This window comes from Puntigrus tetrazona, chromosome 13 (genome assembly GCF_018831695.1).
Source record: "Puntigrus tetrazona isolate hp1 chromosome 13, ASM1883169v1, whole genome shotgun sequence".
Classification (NCBI taxonomy): domain Eukaryota; kingdom Metazoa; phylum Chordata; class Actinopteri; order Cypriniformes; family Cyprinidae; genus Puntigrus; species Puntigrus tetrazona.
Window position 1 is genome coordinate 6,993,939 of NC_056711.1, and position 19,731 is coordinate 7,013,669.

The 19,731-nt window shown below is 36.8% G+C and overlaps 1 protein-coding gene across 1 annotated transcript; it reads right to left on the minus strand.

Moving 5' to 3' along the window:
• Nucleotides 1–213: 213 nt before the first annotated feature.
• On the minus strand, nt 214–16,175 carry LOC122356744 (rab11 family-interacting protein 2). Its single transcript, XM_043255800.1, has 6 exons — nt 15,977–16,175; nt 14,547–15,114; nt 10,318–10,733; nt 9,683–10,031; nt 7,082–7,178; nt 214–3,928 (listed from the first exon to the last, which is right to left on the minus strand). Exons 2-6 carry the CDS (start codon nt 14,897–14,899, stop codon nt 3,698–3,700), a joined length of 1,446 nt encoding a protein of 481 aa, XP_043111735.1. The 5' UTR covers nt 14,900–15,114; nt 15,977–16,175; the 3' UTR covers nt 214–3,697.
• Nucleotides 16,176–19,731: the final 3,556 nt, after the last annotated feature.

The following is a 19,731-nucleotide window of genomic DNA, read 5'->3' on the forward strand; positions in this document are numbered from 1 at the left end:
GGAGATAATTGCAGGGTCTAATGAATTTTAATTTAATTCACGTATTGATGTGGCCATTAGCGCCTCGAACAAAAAAAAATTAAAATATTTTGATGCTTTTGAGATGATGAGCAATTATTAAATGCCATTTGGTACATGAAGATATTTTGCTCTACGACGCTTTTGTCTTGCTTGTACATGTACAGTATATGAAAGCAATACAAGACACAAGTATAATGAAGTACAGGAGATTTATTGAAATGGGCTGTACCGTCATTCTCACCCTTTATATGGTAGTCACATAGACAAATACACTCAGATCTCTCTTCTACACTCATTCATGCCGCATGCCAAGAATGCAAAGACAGACATATTTCCGGATGAATCATTAATAACTACATCTACGCAAAATGTTTAACCGCCCCACAGGAAAGTGTCACGTTGAGAAAAGTCCTCGTCATAACTATGATTTTTCTAACACCGTAATCAAATTCTGAGGGTAAGATTCTATATTCTAAGTAGTGTTACTTACACACTATTGGAAATTCAAGTTTTTGGAGGAAATAGAGGAAGAAGTATTTTAATGGAAGGAGTGTCGGAGTATAAAGTCGTTTACGTCAATGGAAACCCATATGATACAGAATACTGAAAAACTGGTACAAATGTATATATGTGATATGATTCTTTTTCAGCACCAGAGATTAATGTATAGAAGACACCTAATGGAAAATAATAATAATAATTAAAAAAAGATATTAAATTTTTTGATACTGTGGTTTTCATGTTTTCTTTTTACATTTTCCCTGCAACTATACCTTACGTGGAAAACATTTTTTTGTTCCATTCAGATTTTTTCAAGTCTTGATGAATCCGTGTGAATTTTACGGTTACTAAACCATCTGGGGAGACAGCAGGAAAATAGCAGCATACAAACAAATATGATCACTTTAACAATAGCGTTACATCTTTAAATATACAACAATAAAATGTTGAAAATCAAAAGATCAAGCATGGAGCAAAAGGAAAGAAATGGCAAAAATAACAGGTAGTCTAAACACTGGGAACATTAATAATCCAATGGATTAACATACACATTAAAGATGTCTTCTTGATAATCAACTTAAAACCATGATGATCAATTATACCGTTAATATTAGTGAAAGCAAACAATGTGTCAGCATCATTTCAGCTGTAAAAAGTAATAAAAGAAGTGCTAGGTAATATCTACACAGGATAATCAACACTGTGTTTGTGATTTACAGACATTGCTGATTGGTCAAAATACATTCAGTGTACCACACAGATTTGCTCTGGAGGGAGATGCATAGCAGGTCCAGTTCAATGAGACAGGAGAAGCAAAGTGCTCAGCTGAATATGATCGATGCAAGTCAACACTTATCATCTGACAAAAAGATCTACAGCAAATCTTAAGCAATTTTGAACCTTGTTTGATTGAAAGGTCTTGGGAAAAAAACCAAAAAAAAAACACATAGGTGCCACACATCCGATGACAAATAGAGAGAGAGAAACTATAGCTACTTATACATGCTATAGCTAACTCTTCATCTTATAATTTTTATGAATTGAATTAATTCAATAAAACATTTTTGGCCAGTGACAAATATACCGCAAAACAAAAAATAACCTTAATAAATAGCATGCTCCTAGTTTAAACAACGTGAGCCTGGCAAACAACATTTGTAAATTATTTGTAAAAATAAGCTTTAACACATTTTTCCATATTTTTGCATGTAAACAGAACTAAATGGAAAAAATATAGCTTCTGTCTGCTCACGCAAAATGTAATGGTCTCATTTTTAGAAAACTGACAAACTATAGAGAGTTTAACTAATGTCAGCACTGTGTAACACTGCATGTGGCACTGAATGATTTTAACATGAATACACACATGTAAACCTCCCCAAGTACGTAAAATGCAAGTAAATAAAACTTGGAATGAACAAAACAATAATAATTTACAGCTAGAATACATCACTTGCTCATTGTGACTGAATATTATAAAAGACAAGACTTCCTTTCCAGCACAACTAACCAGCACAGTGTTTTACCGTGTAGTTAAGAAAACCACTTCTGGGAAGCTTTCTGCAGAGCTATATACACAGAGAACCTAAAGAATTGTTTTGTTCGTCACACGAAGGGCTAACATATTAAACTGGCTTACTACAATCGTTCTAGATTTCTCAAATCTACATTTTTTTTAAAGCGGGGCGCACATGCACCACTGCTGTACAGCATTTCACTGCACATAGGCTCCAGTGTTACGGCCCAAGGTGCAAAAATATATGGCGAGTTACCAAGAATGATAGCCAATGTCATTTTCTCACCAGATACGTACCAGAGATGACACAAGAAAAACGTAGTAAACACTACAAGAAGTGTACTATATCGGGAAGGCAGTACAACGTCAAGTAGTACTGCCTTTAAACTACAAAGCAAACTGTAAACGATAGTTCTTCTGCTAGCTTTTGTCTACATCACGAAACATGCTATACATTGTAATGAATCAAACCGACTGAAATGTTTCCATAATGAGTCATACAGATGTGCCAAATCAATCAGTTATTTGCTGTGGTTTTAAATACAGATGGCCTAGATTTGCTCTGGTAAAATTTGAAATTAAAAAGAGGCTGTATAATACTTATGTACTTGATTGACTGGCCGACTAGCTTAAGTTTCATCAAAAACCATTTACACTTTGGTGTAGTCAACTGTAGGCAGCCCACACATTTTGACAGTTCTCGGATACACTAAAGATATTCGGCATCAGTACATTCCTGTTTAACTGAAGGACATTCAGAATCAAGTCTTTGGAGACTGGATGCTCATTTCTACACTTTTGTCATCACTGTATATAACAGGCAGTTAGTTTTTTTAGACTTAAAAAGTGAACAGTGTTATTCACATTCACATTTGCTCATTGCAATCAAGCTCAAAATAAATATTAGTAGTGTAATTCTGTACCAGTGTATTATTTTATAGACATATGCTTTGAAAAAAAGTACCAAAAGAATCCAGTACCGACATCTTGTAACGTATCAATATGGCACCAAACACAGGTCAATATGTAAACGCCATCAAAAGTAACAGGGGTTACCTTGGCAAACCCAATATGATTTGGTACTAAAACATGCGGTAAACGATCACTTCTATGTCCCGTGGTGCCATCCAAGTGTTTTCTTGCTTCATAACATATATGTGGACAAACGCACGTCAGCTGATCAGGTACAGCTTTTGTATGATTCCGTCACAGAAAATTAAAGGCCTCATATGGACAGTCCGCCCCAGTGATCATCCCAAAACACAGTGAGAGTATGAAGTGCTCAATTGTGTTATACTGACTGAATCCAAAATAAAAGTCAACTTAAACACAGTTATTGTCGGTAAAAACATAACATTGGTCTCTTCGCGCGAGAACGCCGCTCTAAACTATTAATGGCTGCTTGTTTTACTCAAAGTATTAGTCTACAGCAAAAAAGTTTCTTTAAAAAAAAAAAAAAAAAGGAAAAATCTAAAAAGGGGGTTTTGGCATCGCCACATTTAGTGCCTATCTTTCTTCACAATACACCCGATTGTTCTTAAAAACCTACAGTAAATTTATGGCAAGAAATCTGTCCATGACTTGACCTGTCAGACGTGACATTAAAACGCCCTTTTAAAAGCAATACCTAAAACCGTTACAGTATACTTTGGAGATCCTTTACTTCTTTGAGATCTTCCCAGCTTTTCTCTTGGGCTCATAGGGTGTTCTCAGGATGCTGGGTGTCTCTTCCATTACCCTGACCAGCAGGTTATCAATGTAGTCCTCCAGCTCTCGAATATGAGCATCTTTTTTTCTCACCACATCTTTCTGCTTGATGAGCTCTTGCACAACTTCTTCAAAGGAGAGATTGCTGTAGGCCGCCATATTGGTCTGCAGATGTTCAGGCTCCTAGATGTGAGGAATAATACATGACTTATCATTCTGAAATGTTGTTAAATCTCTACTTTTTATTAGTCAGAACATGCTGGGAAATCTATGAAGTACATAATTTTTTCTGTGAAATCAAGATTTTCCAATGTGAAACATGCCAGTAGGTTAATTTAAACACTGCACAATGCATACATGGATTAACAATAATGGCGCACATAGTAGTATGGGCGACATATATCGATTGATATATTAATGCGCATCTCAAAAGTAAAGCTGCCTCTTTGATTAACGGTAAATATCCATCAAATTAATACAAAAAACTGTAGATCACTGACAGTCTAATCAAAGAACTGGCTTTACTGATGAGATGCACATAAAATATAAATATATATGTGTGTGTGTGTGTGTGTGTGTGTGTGTGTGTGAGTAGTAGTAGCTGGACTAATAATTCTGGGACTCCAAAGTAATCTAGCGAAAAAAACATTAATATTTTACGGTATAACATTTTAGAAGAAGATTGAAATAAACATGTTATTTAATGCTGCCTTTGGAGCTTACTTGATAAACAAGCTTTTTTTTTAAAAAAGTGTTGCTCTAAATGCTCATGCCTCAGTTTTCTCAAGCAGAGTGATTATGTGTTGACATGAGAAGTGTCTGTGTCTGATTTCAGTGATATTGAAGAAGCGGCAATTTAGAAACATTTGCTCATCTGCCATCAAGTGTCTGACAAATTCACACTTTCCACTGTCAAGGTGAAAACAAGCACTAAATGCGGTCAGTTGATATAATCTCTTTGAGAGCTTATCCATTTCAGCTGTGTCAAAATATGAGTGGATGACTCTGAGTCATGGCTAATTACTGATGCTCAGTTAATTACAATAAAACTGCCACCCAAAATCAACATCAACAAGACACAGACTACAAATTCATCTAATTACTAAAGCCACGTAGCTCCAGAAATGAGGTACTTCCACCAAATCTACACTGATAAGAATCTGTGTTTAAATTGTATATAATAAACTACATTGATAAGAGCTTATGCTTTTACAATAATAATAATAATCACAATAAATATATTAAGTCATTATACAAGGTTTTAACAGAGACTAAAACCTTTAAACATCACTGGTGTGATTACTTCAACTGTGAATAGTGATTAGGACTTGGCAACCAGTATAGGAAAAAAAATCTAACTCAAATTTTTAGTGATTCAGAATACAATATAAATTAATGGAAACCTTTTCTGCCATATTTATTTATTTTATTTGCAAAATAGTCCATATGCCATCATGCCATTTTCATTTTGGGGTGGAGTAACCCTTTAAATTTTGAAAAGTGAATTTAAGTCTGAATATTCTGTCATCTGTGTTTACATGTATATTACTAAATGGAAATTAATAATAATCTGAATTTATACATTGCACTTGTTAAAAAAATAATACCTGGCAGGAGCAAGCCTCAACAAATTTAACCTGAAGCTTCAGAGTCTGAACTGCTTTTGGGTTTGAACTTGATCCACCATGTCGGCCAGCTGTTTATACATGTGACGCTTTGATTATGATTCTTCTCCTTAGATTATCGTAATGAAAACAAAACATTCTTTCTCTTTTTCCCTGAGGAAACAGCAGAGCAAATTTGACTCCATAGAGCTGCCATTCTAGAAACTAAAGCAAAAATACAGTGGCCCTAAAAAGTATTTAGACGTATAAATCATGTAAATGTCATTTCTTTAGACAACAAAATATAATATATGTACAGTTAAAAAGGTAAACTTTCCAAGCAAAACGTATGCTGAATGAATCTATTGTTTAAAAAATTTGATTTATTGTTCTAAGTTTAAGCAAAAGAATATCTGGATGCTTTATGGTTTCTGGTAGTGGAGTTTTTTTCTCTAGTCAGCGTGATGAACTACACATGTAGTGAACTTGAAGTCAACCGACTTCATGTATCCTCAAAAACCAAAACAATTTCAAAACGTCTTCCAAATTAGTCTGCTGATGCCACTAGCACGCAATAAACATTCATACATTTTTAGGTGTGCTTGCCGAGTTGAGCGCTTGGTAATGCTGGTCAACAGACAACGCGAGCCAAAACAACTTTCTGGCAATACAGAACAGCGAACACTGAATCAAAGGAAGATTTAGAGAAAGAGATGCTGCATGAATAGCAAAACCACCAGGGCACAAGCTAGCGGGGGCAGGAAAAGAGCCCAGGAAATGACCATGAACTGGCAAGCAGCTGATGAGCAGATTTAGGCAATCAGGAGTGTGGGAGAGATAAGACTTCCACTTGGCATTCTTCAGTTGTCTCATTATGGGCACTAATGAGGGCCTTTGCGTTGAAAATCTAAAACTCTAAGTCCTTTGAAATGCCTCGGCCGGCTCTCCCCCCCCACCCCCCATCCTTTAATTAAGGCCTTAGAGTGCCAGAGACACTATTTCACGGATGCAGTGTTAACATAACCTCAAAAATGGGTGAGGAAAGCCATTTTCAGCAACGCGTCTCCAGTTTCAACATCACTTCAGCGGCTATTCTCACACAGCAGGCAAGCAAACGTCGCGTTACTCCGCGCTGGACACGATGACGATCGCAATCAGTATAATTATGACAAAGTGAGAGAAGGCCTCTTTCCACGTTTAACGCTGACCGTGGTTTGACCTATAGTGTAAAATTAGACCAGTGACAAATTGCGTATTATTAATGATTAGATTTCCAATTATTGAGTGAGAGAACATACTGTCCAAGATGGCTCGCTAACGAAATGGAAGCGCACTAATAACATCACACTACTTCAAATTACATGCAGATCAAAGACGATGACCACCCATTTCAGCTGCTAATTAGATAAACGGCCCTCCAAGCAGAGCGCCACAAGTGATACTCAGTCAGAGATCAGCATCAACGACTTCCATGTATAATAGGGCTGCAATAAATGACCAATTAAAACTTTGGGCAAGTTTTGAAAACTTGTGAGAAATGTGGTCAAACTGGTCTGGACAGACTGGACAGTGACATTGTGAAAGCACACCTCTTTTATTTATTTTTTATTTTTTTTTTTAGAAATGTACAGAAATGGAAAACAACATTCTTATATTTATTTTGGTAAGATGTAGATTAATAAATGAAAAAAAAAAAAAAAAAGTGTACACAATATCTTTGTAATGAACTTACGTGCTCTCTTGCACTTTTTATGCCGTGCTTCTTTTCAGGAGAGGTTTTGAATCTCTGTGTAAGGTCCTCAGTACTGGTGGGATTTCTCATGTTGTCACTGCAAAACAAAACAAAAAACACAAAATGATTACTTTAATAAATACATAAAATGCGCTTACATCTTATGTAACATTCAAATCATTTTAACATTGGTGAAATCTTGGTCAACAACAACAAGCATTACCATAAAACGCATCACATCCTTTATTGCAACTGCTACTTGTCTGCAAAAGTTCAATATAAGTTTTGAGTTGACTTTTAGTTATCTGACTGAAGGTCAGGAAATGGTTCACCACCCCCTCACATGCAAACAGCAAGTCTACTTTTCATTTCTCAACAATTGGTCACCGACCACAACAAATGCACTACAGCCAGTTATGGCACTGAGTAAGTCGGGGGCGAGATCAAATCACTTTATGAGCAATATTATACCACAGTGACAGTGACGGTATATATATATATATATATATATATATATATATATATATATATCAAGCTGTAAAAATCTGGGGTGGAAAGTTTTTAGTGGAAAGTCGATTATGACCAAGGCTGCATTTCTTTAATCAAAAATGCAGTAAAACACTAATAATTTGAAATATTATCACGATTCAAAAGTAACTTTATATTTCTAAATAAAATTTCATGTGATTTATTTCTGTAATGGCAAAGCTAAATTTTCAGCAGTCATCCTTTATAAAATCACTCAAGAAGCAGTTGTGTGGCTTAGTATTTTTATGAAAACCATGTTTTCAGTAAATTTTTTTGTTAATTTTGCATTTAAAATGATATGCAATGCACTAATGTTTATTAGAAAATCTAGTGTCAAAAATATATTTATAAAATTATTATAAAAGATTTTTTCATAACATTTTAATAAAAGATACACATAAGCGTGACAGCAATCCGCACTCACAATGCTTGTCTGTAGCACTTAATAATATAGATAGTCTAATTTTCTTTTTGATCATAACAGGAAGTTTGGAAATTCAACGACTGACACATTTCTTCCACCCGTACCACAGCCATTAAACACCACTGCAACTTGCAAGAAAATAACTGACTTTTTGCTTACAGGGTCATACTTTTATGAGTGGTGTTTCTAACTTTTAATGACAAAGTATTTAGAATTGATGGGATCCATGAATGATGCTGGTTATGTATAATTGTGGAAAATCAGATCTTTATGTACTAGACAACATTAAACAGGTTTATTTTTTCTAACAGTCGCTAGCCATTTGTGCAGATTATAAAAGCAGTTGTACATTTGTCTGCGGTTTCATACGTTTTCATTTGCTACTATCATGTTGCTCAAAATGTGTTATATAGTTCTGTGTAATGGGAACATCCAGAAAACGATCAGGGTCAACAGCTGAGAGCAAGATGAGGAGTAAGGATGCTTGGTGGAAGGGTAAAGAGACAAAACAGAAGAAGAGGCAGAAGAGGCCAGTGACAGAGGCACATATCAAATGAAACAAGGGCTACTATTGTGGACTATGTTGTCAATCATGGCCTAAAAATGGCTGAAGGGTGCAGAAAAATATGGAGAGATCAAGCATATCCTCAATAATTCAAACATTTTGAAATAGTCTCTTTCAATCTGTATCCCACACACAGGTGCATTTGTACTCGTGAAATGGATATATGACGTGCATAAGAAGTGCAGCCTTCTCCGTTTCAGTACAGTAACTGTCATCCAAACTGTTGCCACAGATTAGATCAGGCAAGAGAGTGCACTTTTATATTGACATGATTAAACGTTTTGACTATCTTGTTTTGAACAATAACATAAGGACTTTTCATTCTGATGGCACTGATAAGTTCATTGACAAAAACAATTGTTTTGAGAGATGAACTAAAGATTTTGAGTAAGTTAGACGCTTTTGCAGGAAATCCATCGTTGAGACATGTGTAAAAATTGTTTTGAGAAAAGCGCATACTTTTTTGCAAATATTAAGAATGATTAGAGAAATTCACCAAATCAACTGAGAAAAACTGTAAATGTCTTTTTAGCTAACCTATGAACCCTGGAAGACCTGTGATCTAAGATGAGAGAGAAACTGGAGAGGATGAATGGCCTGGTAGGCTACGGACAGATAAATTGTTAATTGAATGGTTTATCTCTCGTTCAGATCTCATTACTGTGGCTTGGTCAGGACCCTGTAGTCTGAAATGGGCCTAATGACATTGATAAGGCCTTCCTAATGACAGACTTTCTCTGATAAACATTAAGTGCTTGACTGTCCTCATCTAACTCTACTGAGAAAAGAGCAGAGGTTGGAAAAGACAGGTAATGGAAGACACGTTCCTCAGCAATTATTGCTGAATTAATACTATTACATATCACACAATGCATGTAAATACAATTAAATTATATATAATTAAATGAACATAATGCATAAATGTTCAAATACATATTTTTTACACACAAAATTTTGTTCTTATTTCTTTTTCCTAATTAAAAATTACTGAAATGCTAATGGCATTTGACCTCAAGTAACCGTCACAAAAGCTTGATTAAATTAGCTATAATGTATAAAAGGCACCAACAAAATGACTAAATACCTGGATCTGTAGTGTGAGAGGAAAGGGTTGGTTTCACTTGAGGTTTCACTTGTAAAGGGGTTTGGAGATCGCAGGTCTCCAGAGCTTCCTGTTCGCGTTCCAGCGGCCGTTTTCTTTCCTTCCTTCTTCCCAGTCACTCTCCCCAGAAGACCGACCTTCTTCTCCTTCTCTCTCTTCTCTGCCCCCCACAGCATCCCCTGATCTCCCTCAAAGGGATTGCGGTTGCGTGGGAGAGTGGCAAATTTCTGGGGCATGTTGTCTCCAATGTCGGAAAAGGGGTCACATGGAACGTCGGTGGTTGGACAACCATACCCATCGCTCTGAGAGTGCCTGTGAGATGCAGCGACCCCTGTGGATGAGAAAGATGGAACATTTTCTTTAGCGCTTCTAAACAGAGCACTGCGGGAATAAGGTATTTTTATAGGCCAAAATCCAGACAAGCGTTAACATTTTAGCACTTCCGGTTCCATCATCCTGAAGGCAATGGGTTTTTGGTTGCTTGAAATAATGTGCATAACACAAGCTCAAGATATTTTTCGCATTTTATTCTACAACATAAAATACATCAGTAATGACTCCTAAGATTTTAACTCACTAAGCCACTAAATGGGACTACAGGGGATGTTTACCCTCACCTTTCTCCTCAATTGAGTTCATGGAGTCGAGTTTGGGCCTGAAGTGAGTTCCTATCAGATCAGACATAGAGTGAGCAGCAGAAAGTTTCTGCGTCCCAGTGAGCAGCGAGCGTTTTGGCTTGGGTTCAGGAGCAGCCTGAGGGTGAGGGTGAGGATGTGGGTGCTGGTCTGGCAGAGAATCAGTCTCACTCTGTCCTGAGCGTGGAAGTATGGCAGAGGATGTGTCTGAAAAGGCACCGTCGTGCTTGCGACCCTTCATCTTTTCCTTGAGCTTGGAGAACGGCGATCTGGGTTTGTCTCTCATTGACAAATCGAACATACTGGCGGTCATGTTGTTCCGCATAAACTGGATGCTAACTTGAATCTTGCCTCGGTCTTTCCTCTTCTTACCAGGCCGTGAGTCTAGAGTGTACCAGCTGACAAGAGAGAGACAGGAAGTGTAAGACTATTTTTTTCATATATAAATAAAATGTCAGAAATGTTGATGTTGATACTTCACATGTTTTTTTTTTTTTTCCCAATCTCTGCACAAAGGTCAGCTAGTAATCAAGAAACATGAGCAGTCAAGTTTACTAGATTATCTAAAAAAAATAAAATAAAATAAATAAAAAAAAACCCTGTTGGAAAAGTTTGTAAACTCAAAGGATATTTAAATTCTGAACACAGCTGCTACAGAGCTACACATCTTTGGCCGTTGTGTCACGAGTGCGGTTGGCCTCTTAGGTGTTATTAAAAACAGTTAGGCTGGTGGTACATGCACCAGTAATTTGCAGATGTTCCAGTGTACTTTCACAGCTTGATAAAAACAAACAGGAGAAAACCACACACTCTTTCACTTCTCCGATTCTGTGAAACCCCCCTGGTGGGAAGACTCTCTTTCAGGCTTTGCTCTGTATGTATAATTCATACAAAAACGACATGGGGGCAATGTGTTTGTCTGGCCAGAAACCCAATTTCACTTCACACAAATCCACAGCATAGTCCATTTAGTCCATTTGAAAGCCTTCCTCCTTCCTGAGAACGCATATTATAGTAGGGATAAACATAATTCCCTGGTAACTGCAAAGGTTTGGGCCACATAAAGAATGTGAAGTAATACGCCCCCATCTAGGCCATTCCCTGGCTCCTGTTTATTTAACCTCTTATTCTTTTTTTTTTTGCTGGAAGTAATGTGATTGATGCTGTAACTGTGTGAAAAGGAGGTGGCAATTGCACAAATCTGCCCTTTGTTCATTGATGCTCATAACGGTATTCGGAGATTAATAAATGGACAATATTTCAGCAGATGCGCATGAATCTTAAGAGTGGCTGAATATTGATGCTCCTACAATGACACTTGGAGCAGGGTCATTAATTTAGAAATAATGATCGTGAACACTTATAATACTAGACAAAGACTTTTATTCAGTACAGAATTCAGTGAGTGGATGCTATACAGCATAGCTAAATGTATAGTGGAGAATCCTAAAGGATACTTTGTAAAAGATACTTTTAATTTAATTAAAATTTGATTTAAAAAAAAGTTAAATATTAGAGAAAATAACAGATACTGTACAATTTTCTTATGTAAATGTATTGTTATTGTTTGAATTATTTTTATTTTTATTATTACTATTAGTATTATTTACTTAATACATTAATATATAGGGTAATATGGAAAAGTCAGAATTACAATCATTCGGTACTTATAAAAAAAAAAAAAGTAATTTTTAACAAATCTCAGAATTAATATCCATTTTCTATACTGTTCATTACAATGGTGTAAATCAGGGTTAGTGTTTAAATGGACTGCTTTTAGTATTTTGCTATTTAAAGGGACAGTTCACCCAAAAATGGCTACCAAACATTCCAAACAAAAAAAAAACAAAACAGACAAAACCAAATCAAATCTTACAGCTGGTGATGATACATTGAGGTGTTAAGACATGAAATGATCGATCTGTGCCAAAAAACTGAACAGTATTTCTATCTTTTTTTTTTTATACACCACAATCTCCAACTGTCCTCAGCTTATCTGGCACGTGACGCATCAACATGATCTGGCACATAGTTATTTACACATAAATAAAGTCGTAGATCCTTACGTATCATGGACCATAGAAACCGTCACTAATGAGGGATCTATGTATAGAAATCACGTTGGCGCGTTGTAAATGAGCTGATATAAAATATTATATAAACACTGTTCAGTTTTTTTTGCACTGACCAATCATGTTGTGTCTTAACACATTTATAGATCATCAAGAGCTGTATTGTTTAACTTGGTTTCATCGGTGTAAGTTTAAGCTTTTTGACTCTTAAAATTTTTGGGTGAACTAACCCTTTAAAAACTATATGATACCTCTATCTAAATGACAAAGGCATTTTAAACTAGTGATGATATCCATTAAAATTACTGTATAAAATCCAGATGAGCTGAGTAGAATGTGATTCATTATTCATTATTTTTGTAAAACATGACTCTGGCACTTTTTTGACCCCTAATTAAAAAAAATCCTCTGTACACTCACAAAGCAGCCCTCTAGAAATGCAGTTCAACACTTCCGACCTAGACACAGTTCTTTCAGGCAAACACTACTGTAAACACTCCTTCAGTATCGGAACACGCTTCCCTCTGGGGTCGTCACAGGCTGCCATCTTGCTGAGTGCTCTTCTTCCATCATGGCACAGCTAGTGAATGGTGATTATGTTTCTTTCCAAGACCATCCACACACTGGGGAGCTTGTAGATCCGAGGGAAGAGGGTTTACCTGGTCTCAGGCCCAGTGAGGGAGCTCTGATCTGGGCATGTGGAGAGCCAGCCAGCCCCTGTTCTTCACATGGGAGTCAAGGCCAAGATAAATCTTCCTCTGCCTGGAACCACAATACTCCCACTCTGCGAGGGCCGCTGGGAACCACCGTACAATCAACAAACACAGGTGTGCGATAATTAGGGCCTGTCGACTCCAATGTCGAAACGGACTCTTGTACCCTTGCGTCAGTTAGAGGAAACCCTTGCATGAACAGAGTCAATGGGGACTGCTAACCCTGAGAGTCTTTCCAGGGGATGCGAGGTCGGTAGAGTGATTTGTGTCACGAGTGTCAGCAGCGATGTTAGCAATCAGTAACAGTGCATAACTTCCTCCCAAGGGTGTGATATCATAGGATTGCTAAATAAATAATGCGTGCACTGATTGCGACATATGGGCAATGATAAGAAGCTTTGGAGGAAGAGTAAAGAAGCAACGATAACATTATTCGAGCAAACACCGATAATTATGCGCAATGAAACAGATATCCAATATGTATGCATCTAATGTCAGCCTGATATCAACTGGTATTGTACAAACTGCGCATTACAAGACTGGATGAACAGTGTTTTTCGCTTATAAAGTATTATAACTTAGTTACATATAAATAAGTGGCAAATTGCAGTATTCTTAAAAACGGTCATCTTCCAATTTCTGATTTATGTAATCTACCGCATTCAGGTATACAAGACATTGGCAATGCCCTTTCTAATTCAACCGGCCATACCCGTTTCTCACATAATACTCAAACATCCATTCTAGTCCGTACATGCCCAAAATGCAAAATGAGGAATTATTTTTTCTTTAATGAAATAATCTTGACATTTAGTTACAGAAAGTAGTCTCCGTCACATTCGACAATAACATTAGAGGAAGTCAGAAGACTTCCTCTAAGGAAATACACCTGCTAGTCACCAGGGCCTGACTAACAGAGAGGAAAATACAATAGCACACATGATAATCATCCTCACTAGACCTGTTCATCTACCACAGGGTTGTGACTCAAACTGTGTGTCAAAAGGCCTTTATCTGAGTTTCATACCAGAACAAACCGGCCTGCATAAGATGGCTGCCCTTCTATAGTAATGCACAGCAATGGCATGTCCACAGACATTTAAAACGTTTAAAAACAAAGACAGGATTACGTCAGACAAACGAAACTGCATCACTAATTGTTGCATAAGTTAAAAATAGCCCGAGTTGTTCAAACTTTTCCATGCTGTTATACTTTGAATACCATTAACTGACTTGGCTTCGAAATGCTGCAAGGCGTTAAACACAGGGGTCTATGTAGGATGATATGTCAGAGTGAGACTTTGTGGATTGCTTAAATAAAAGTTCTACTTTTCTTAACACCAAAAGAGGATAAGACATTTAGTGTTGTGTTCCTCTTTTAACTTTCTGCACATTTGAAAGTGAATGAAATATTTAACTCACTTACTCAGTTTTCCGCCGTTCCTTATTGTCAAATATCTCATTTAAGTTGATGATTTTTTGGCCCAGAAACTTGTCCAACCCAACCAGGGACCTGTGCATGACTGTGAGGCACAGCTCATACACCTCCGGATTGCTCTCCATCAGCAGCCCTGGCAGTTCAAATGAAGCTTCTTCTCTCCACACCGGGCTGAGGGTCTTCTCCGCCACCGATGTGGAGTACTTCTCTTTGCCCAGCTGGATGATCGTGTAGGCATCGTTGGTGCCATTCTTGCCCTTTGGTTGCAGGTCCGTGGCTTGAAGAACAGTGGCTTGAACGTGAGTTGGAAACCACTTCTGTGACTGTTCGCCTAATGACATGATGGCTTCAGGTGTACGATTGTGGATTTTGGCGTGTGAACTGATAGACGTATTACTTCAATTCGGCCTTGGCATTTTGTTTAGTTTCTAATCACAGGAAATGAGTGACCAAGAGTAGATAAAACACAAAAGCCGCATCTATATATCTAACAGGTAATGATGTCATTACACTCTGCAAACAACCCACACATTCGCCCCGCTCCAATTCAGGTCACCTAAAAAGAAAAGAAAAAAATTATATTAAAACAAATTCATATTACTAATGACAAAGAAATACGAATCGTAAGCTAAAAATGAGTGACTTTTAGAATGCAATAAACCTAAAAATTTGTTTTGTTCTAAAAAAATATATATATATTGTTTTTCTTTCTAAAGAGTTTACTGTGGTGACCAATCTGTAAATGTTTTTTTTAGGCTATATGTATCTAAAACTTACATATATTACTTATACATGTATTTTTTGAAAATTAAAGTAGTTTAAGAAAACGAATAAACCTAAATTCATGTCAAGTACACGTATTAATTTTGCCACAACCTTCAACACTGGGATGGACTGTAACTTAATTTAAAAACATTTTATAAAAATATACATTTACTATTAATCAGATAGTCCAAATGTGTCCAATAACCGTAAATGTATTTTAAAATGCTTAAATGAAAATTGAAAGCATATTAAAACGCTGTCATTCGGAAAAGAAAATGATCTATACAGCGTGTACAACATCGCACTATTATTATTTTTATGTATGAAAAATTGCGAGGCTTATACTGTATAGAAGCTGATGATTAAAATAAACAAATTTGTACTAGTCTATTATTATTATTATATCGTTGATGTTAATAATAAGAATTATTGTTCTTTATCTCGCTTCAGTTATATTGCTCTGTAATTCTTTTACATTTCAAAACCTCAGGAGGGTGATTATGGGTTAAACTCAAGCAGTATTTAAAGAAGAAGAAAAAAACACTTCGCGGTCTTCCCATATTTAATTCAATTAAAAGCACCACAGCTGGCTTTACTACCTACAGTCACTGCTGCTGTCAAACAGTCATTCAGCACAAGCCTCTGATATTTACCTCTGAAGCATCTTTCTCGAACAAACTAGCGTCGCCACCGCACGTGGGATGACCGCTTATGCCAATCGGTACTTGTGGTAGATGAAAATGAACGAGTTGCCGTGAGCAACACTAATTCATCTTAAACAAATGTGTGGCATTCCACATCAGCCCTGCAAATCGACTTCCTAGTTCCTCATTTCCGCCGATGTGGTCACGGGTCGAAGTGCAAACTCCTCCTCTGTTGCCGTGGAAACACAGGATTTGATCGGCGCGCGCCTGGCGCTGTTCCTGGGATTCGAATGACTGTGAGGCTTATGAGAGTTTGAGCAGTTCGTTTTCCTTTTGTTGTTAGTTTTGTCGAGAAAAAGACACGGGAAAGAAATAAAGCAGCTTGTTTGTAAAACATTGTAATGCTATTTAGAAAAAAAGGGTCGAATGAAAATTTTACAATTAATGTAGACCACCTTATATAATAATAATAATAATAATAATAATAATAATAATAATAATAATAATAATAATATATATATATATATATATATATATATATATATATATATATATATATATATATATATATATATATATATATATATACATAACTTGAATGCACGTTTCATATAAAATCATGGAGCAAGCATAGTCATAATATGTGTCATAAGTAGCACAGATATATTTGTTGCAAAAGCCACTAATATGTTGCATGGGTCAAAATTATTGCTTTTTCTCTTTTGCCCAAAATCAATATTAAGCAAAGATCATGCTCCATTAAGATACTTTACAAATTTCCTAATGTAAATATATCAAAATAAAACGTTTGATACACATTAATAAGAACTTAATTTGGACTTTAAAGGTGATTTTCTCAATGTTTCAATTTTTATCTTATTTATTTTTTGCACCCTCAGATTCAGGATATTCAAATTGTTGTATCTCGGGCAAATATTTTATTCTAACAGCAATGAAAAAATTATTTATTTAGCTTTCAGATATGCACATCTCAATAAAAAAAAATAATATTTTATTAAATTAAATTATAATTAATGGATCAGACGTTTAATTAGCCTACTTTAGAATGGAAACAGGGAATCCAATTTAAAAAAAGCTGCATAAATTGTGGAAAACAAATAAAATTTACAGGGAAGATCAAAAATCTCTGAACGGAGTCCCATGCAGGCTATTTGGGATTCTTATAATGTCCACTCAATAAAGTCAATAAATGTCTATTGGAGGCCCTTGACAAAACTAAACCAACCAAACATGTTAACATACCGTCTGTCAATGTTTCTTGAGTGGGGACGTTGAGGTACTGATAAGAGATTAATTTAAATGAGTACAGACATATGTGTCACCCCGCTTGACAGGTACGTCTTAACCAAACACACCTGCTCTTTCATTTTATTCTCTTTCTCTCTCCTTATCCCCATCAGCCTGCCATAACTGCAGAGTGTTGTGTACATACCAGAGTCAGAGGCATGAGTCTGGCACATTCGTCACACATAGATTATAACTCTTATCTGCAGTGTATCTCAGGATGAAAATGGGCCTGGTGTGGTGAAATATTAGGTCATATAAAATGCATTTAAGACAGCTTAAACTGAGGAGGGGCCCTTCTATGTGCCGTTTTGAGTTAAGCCTCGCTGCAAACACCAGGAAACAGCTGAGGAACCAGAGCGGAAGAAACTCTCCGAAGATAGCTGCATGGTTCTTTCACGGACCAGTGAAACAATGTTTTATTCATGTATGCATATAGCTGTTCCTTGTTTGTATCATTCCTCTGTTTATTTGTACGCACTGCAGACAGACTATCTGTATATTAGTGTTATTTTATTCATCTACTCTTTCTGCGGCTTGAATGGTTATGCCAGTAGGTGGCGATAAATCTTTATAACGAGTGAGCCAACTGAATCATTCACTGAAATGATTTGTTCAAGAAGGCTAATTCATTCACAAACTAAAGCTATTGTGTTTATGAATGAGTCATTAAATTATTCACTCAACCGGTTCATCCAAAAAGACAGATTTGTTCAGGAATGCAATAAATTACTAAATCATTTTACTCCTTCAGTAAAAAACAAAACAAAACACTGCAACCCTTGCCTTGTGGGAAGTGCAGCTAACACTCTTGAAAATAAAGCTTTCAAAAGAGTGTTTTCTCAGCGATGCCATAACAGAAGCGTATGGGCCTCCCAAAGATATATGAGTGAAAAGCTCTCACTGTACAGAATATTTAAATAAAGCTTTTGTGCAAATGGAAAGGTCCCATTGACGTTAAAGGTGCTTCATTAACCCAAGAACTTTTATTTTTAAGAATGTTGCTGCGCTTCACTTCACCTCGACTTGCTATCCCGTATGGATTTTACTTCTTGTCAGCTTTCTAACTATCCTATCTGAATAAAAGCCAAAAATAACAGCAGTCACAATCAAGAACACCACTACTGTATGTTACACCGTTGCTGCCGTGGCTTTGTTTGGAACTATTTTCACTGGCAGAGACAAAATAAAGATGGATATAGGAAAGAATACAGTTTTTCCTCTGCTTCCATAAATTCGGCTCTCAATTTTGCACTGTTCAGTTCTAAAGAATCTCATGGGGTGGAAGAGGCTCATGGCTGTAAAGAGACACCACCAGAGGTCATGACACCAATCCTTAATTTGACAATTTGTTAGACACTTTCATGTATTACCTTCTAAGACCATAATACGCCCGTGTGCCTCTGGAGTGGGATAAAAACATGAAAGGCTCTACATTCCAACCTCACCTGCTTCCTTTTATTGTTCTCCTCTGATAGAGTATATAAAGGAAAAAAATCCATCAAGTCATAAATTAGCCTACAGTAACGTATGGCCTCAGTCCACTTTTCCAGAGGAATGATGTTGTAGCCCATAAACTGTCCAATATACAACAGGACCCTGTATTGCATATCAGTAAGGCCCACGTGTTGGCCTGTATTAGGCATCATCTTTATGGGCCCGAATCCTCTGTAAGGTCTCTTGCCACGGTCAGACAGCTGGTTCTGCTTTAGGTCCCTTACTTCAACGCTATATAGGTTGTTTTACATTTATTAAACACTTTTAAGCATCTCTGGCTGCAAGATTGCCCATCTGTTAGCGCACGACAATATATGCGTTCCGAGTGCAGAGGGAGCACGGAAAGGTGAGGGGATGCCATCGTAACATCAGTACGACTCATAATGCGCTTCAGGTTTACGGTCAGGTTGCCAGATTGATTTAAAAGGCTGCGCTTTTAGTCAAGAAGACATTCAGATTACAGATGAAAATCAAATAATAAAAAAAAAAAAAACGGAGAGAAGAGCACAAATCACTGCCGGCGCTGCGCTCTGTGGAATGTTAGGGTGTGCAGAGCACGGTGATATATAGATCTGCAGATGTGCGTGTTGCCTGCGACGGCTGGAGCTGAAATTGTTGGGGGCGTGCGGCTGCCGAAAGGTCCATTGTGTGGAACAATACTTCAAGAGTGTTTATTTGAGTATCGCTAAAGGCTATAACTTCTCACCCCATCGTAGCCGACCGTCGCAGAAGTTAGGAAGCTGCCCTTTAAGCACTGAGAAAACCTCTGAGGCCAAATCGTAAACGGTAAAGGGTTTGAAAAAAATGCGACATCGTCAAAAGTAACGTTAATGTGTTTTATGAGAACACATTTTTTTTGTCTTATCTTGTGTCGGCACAAATTCTCTACACGATGCAACAGTGTGCGCGTTTTGTGTGCATTCATATATCTGAATAATCACAAGAGGATATTGAGGTTAGCA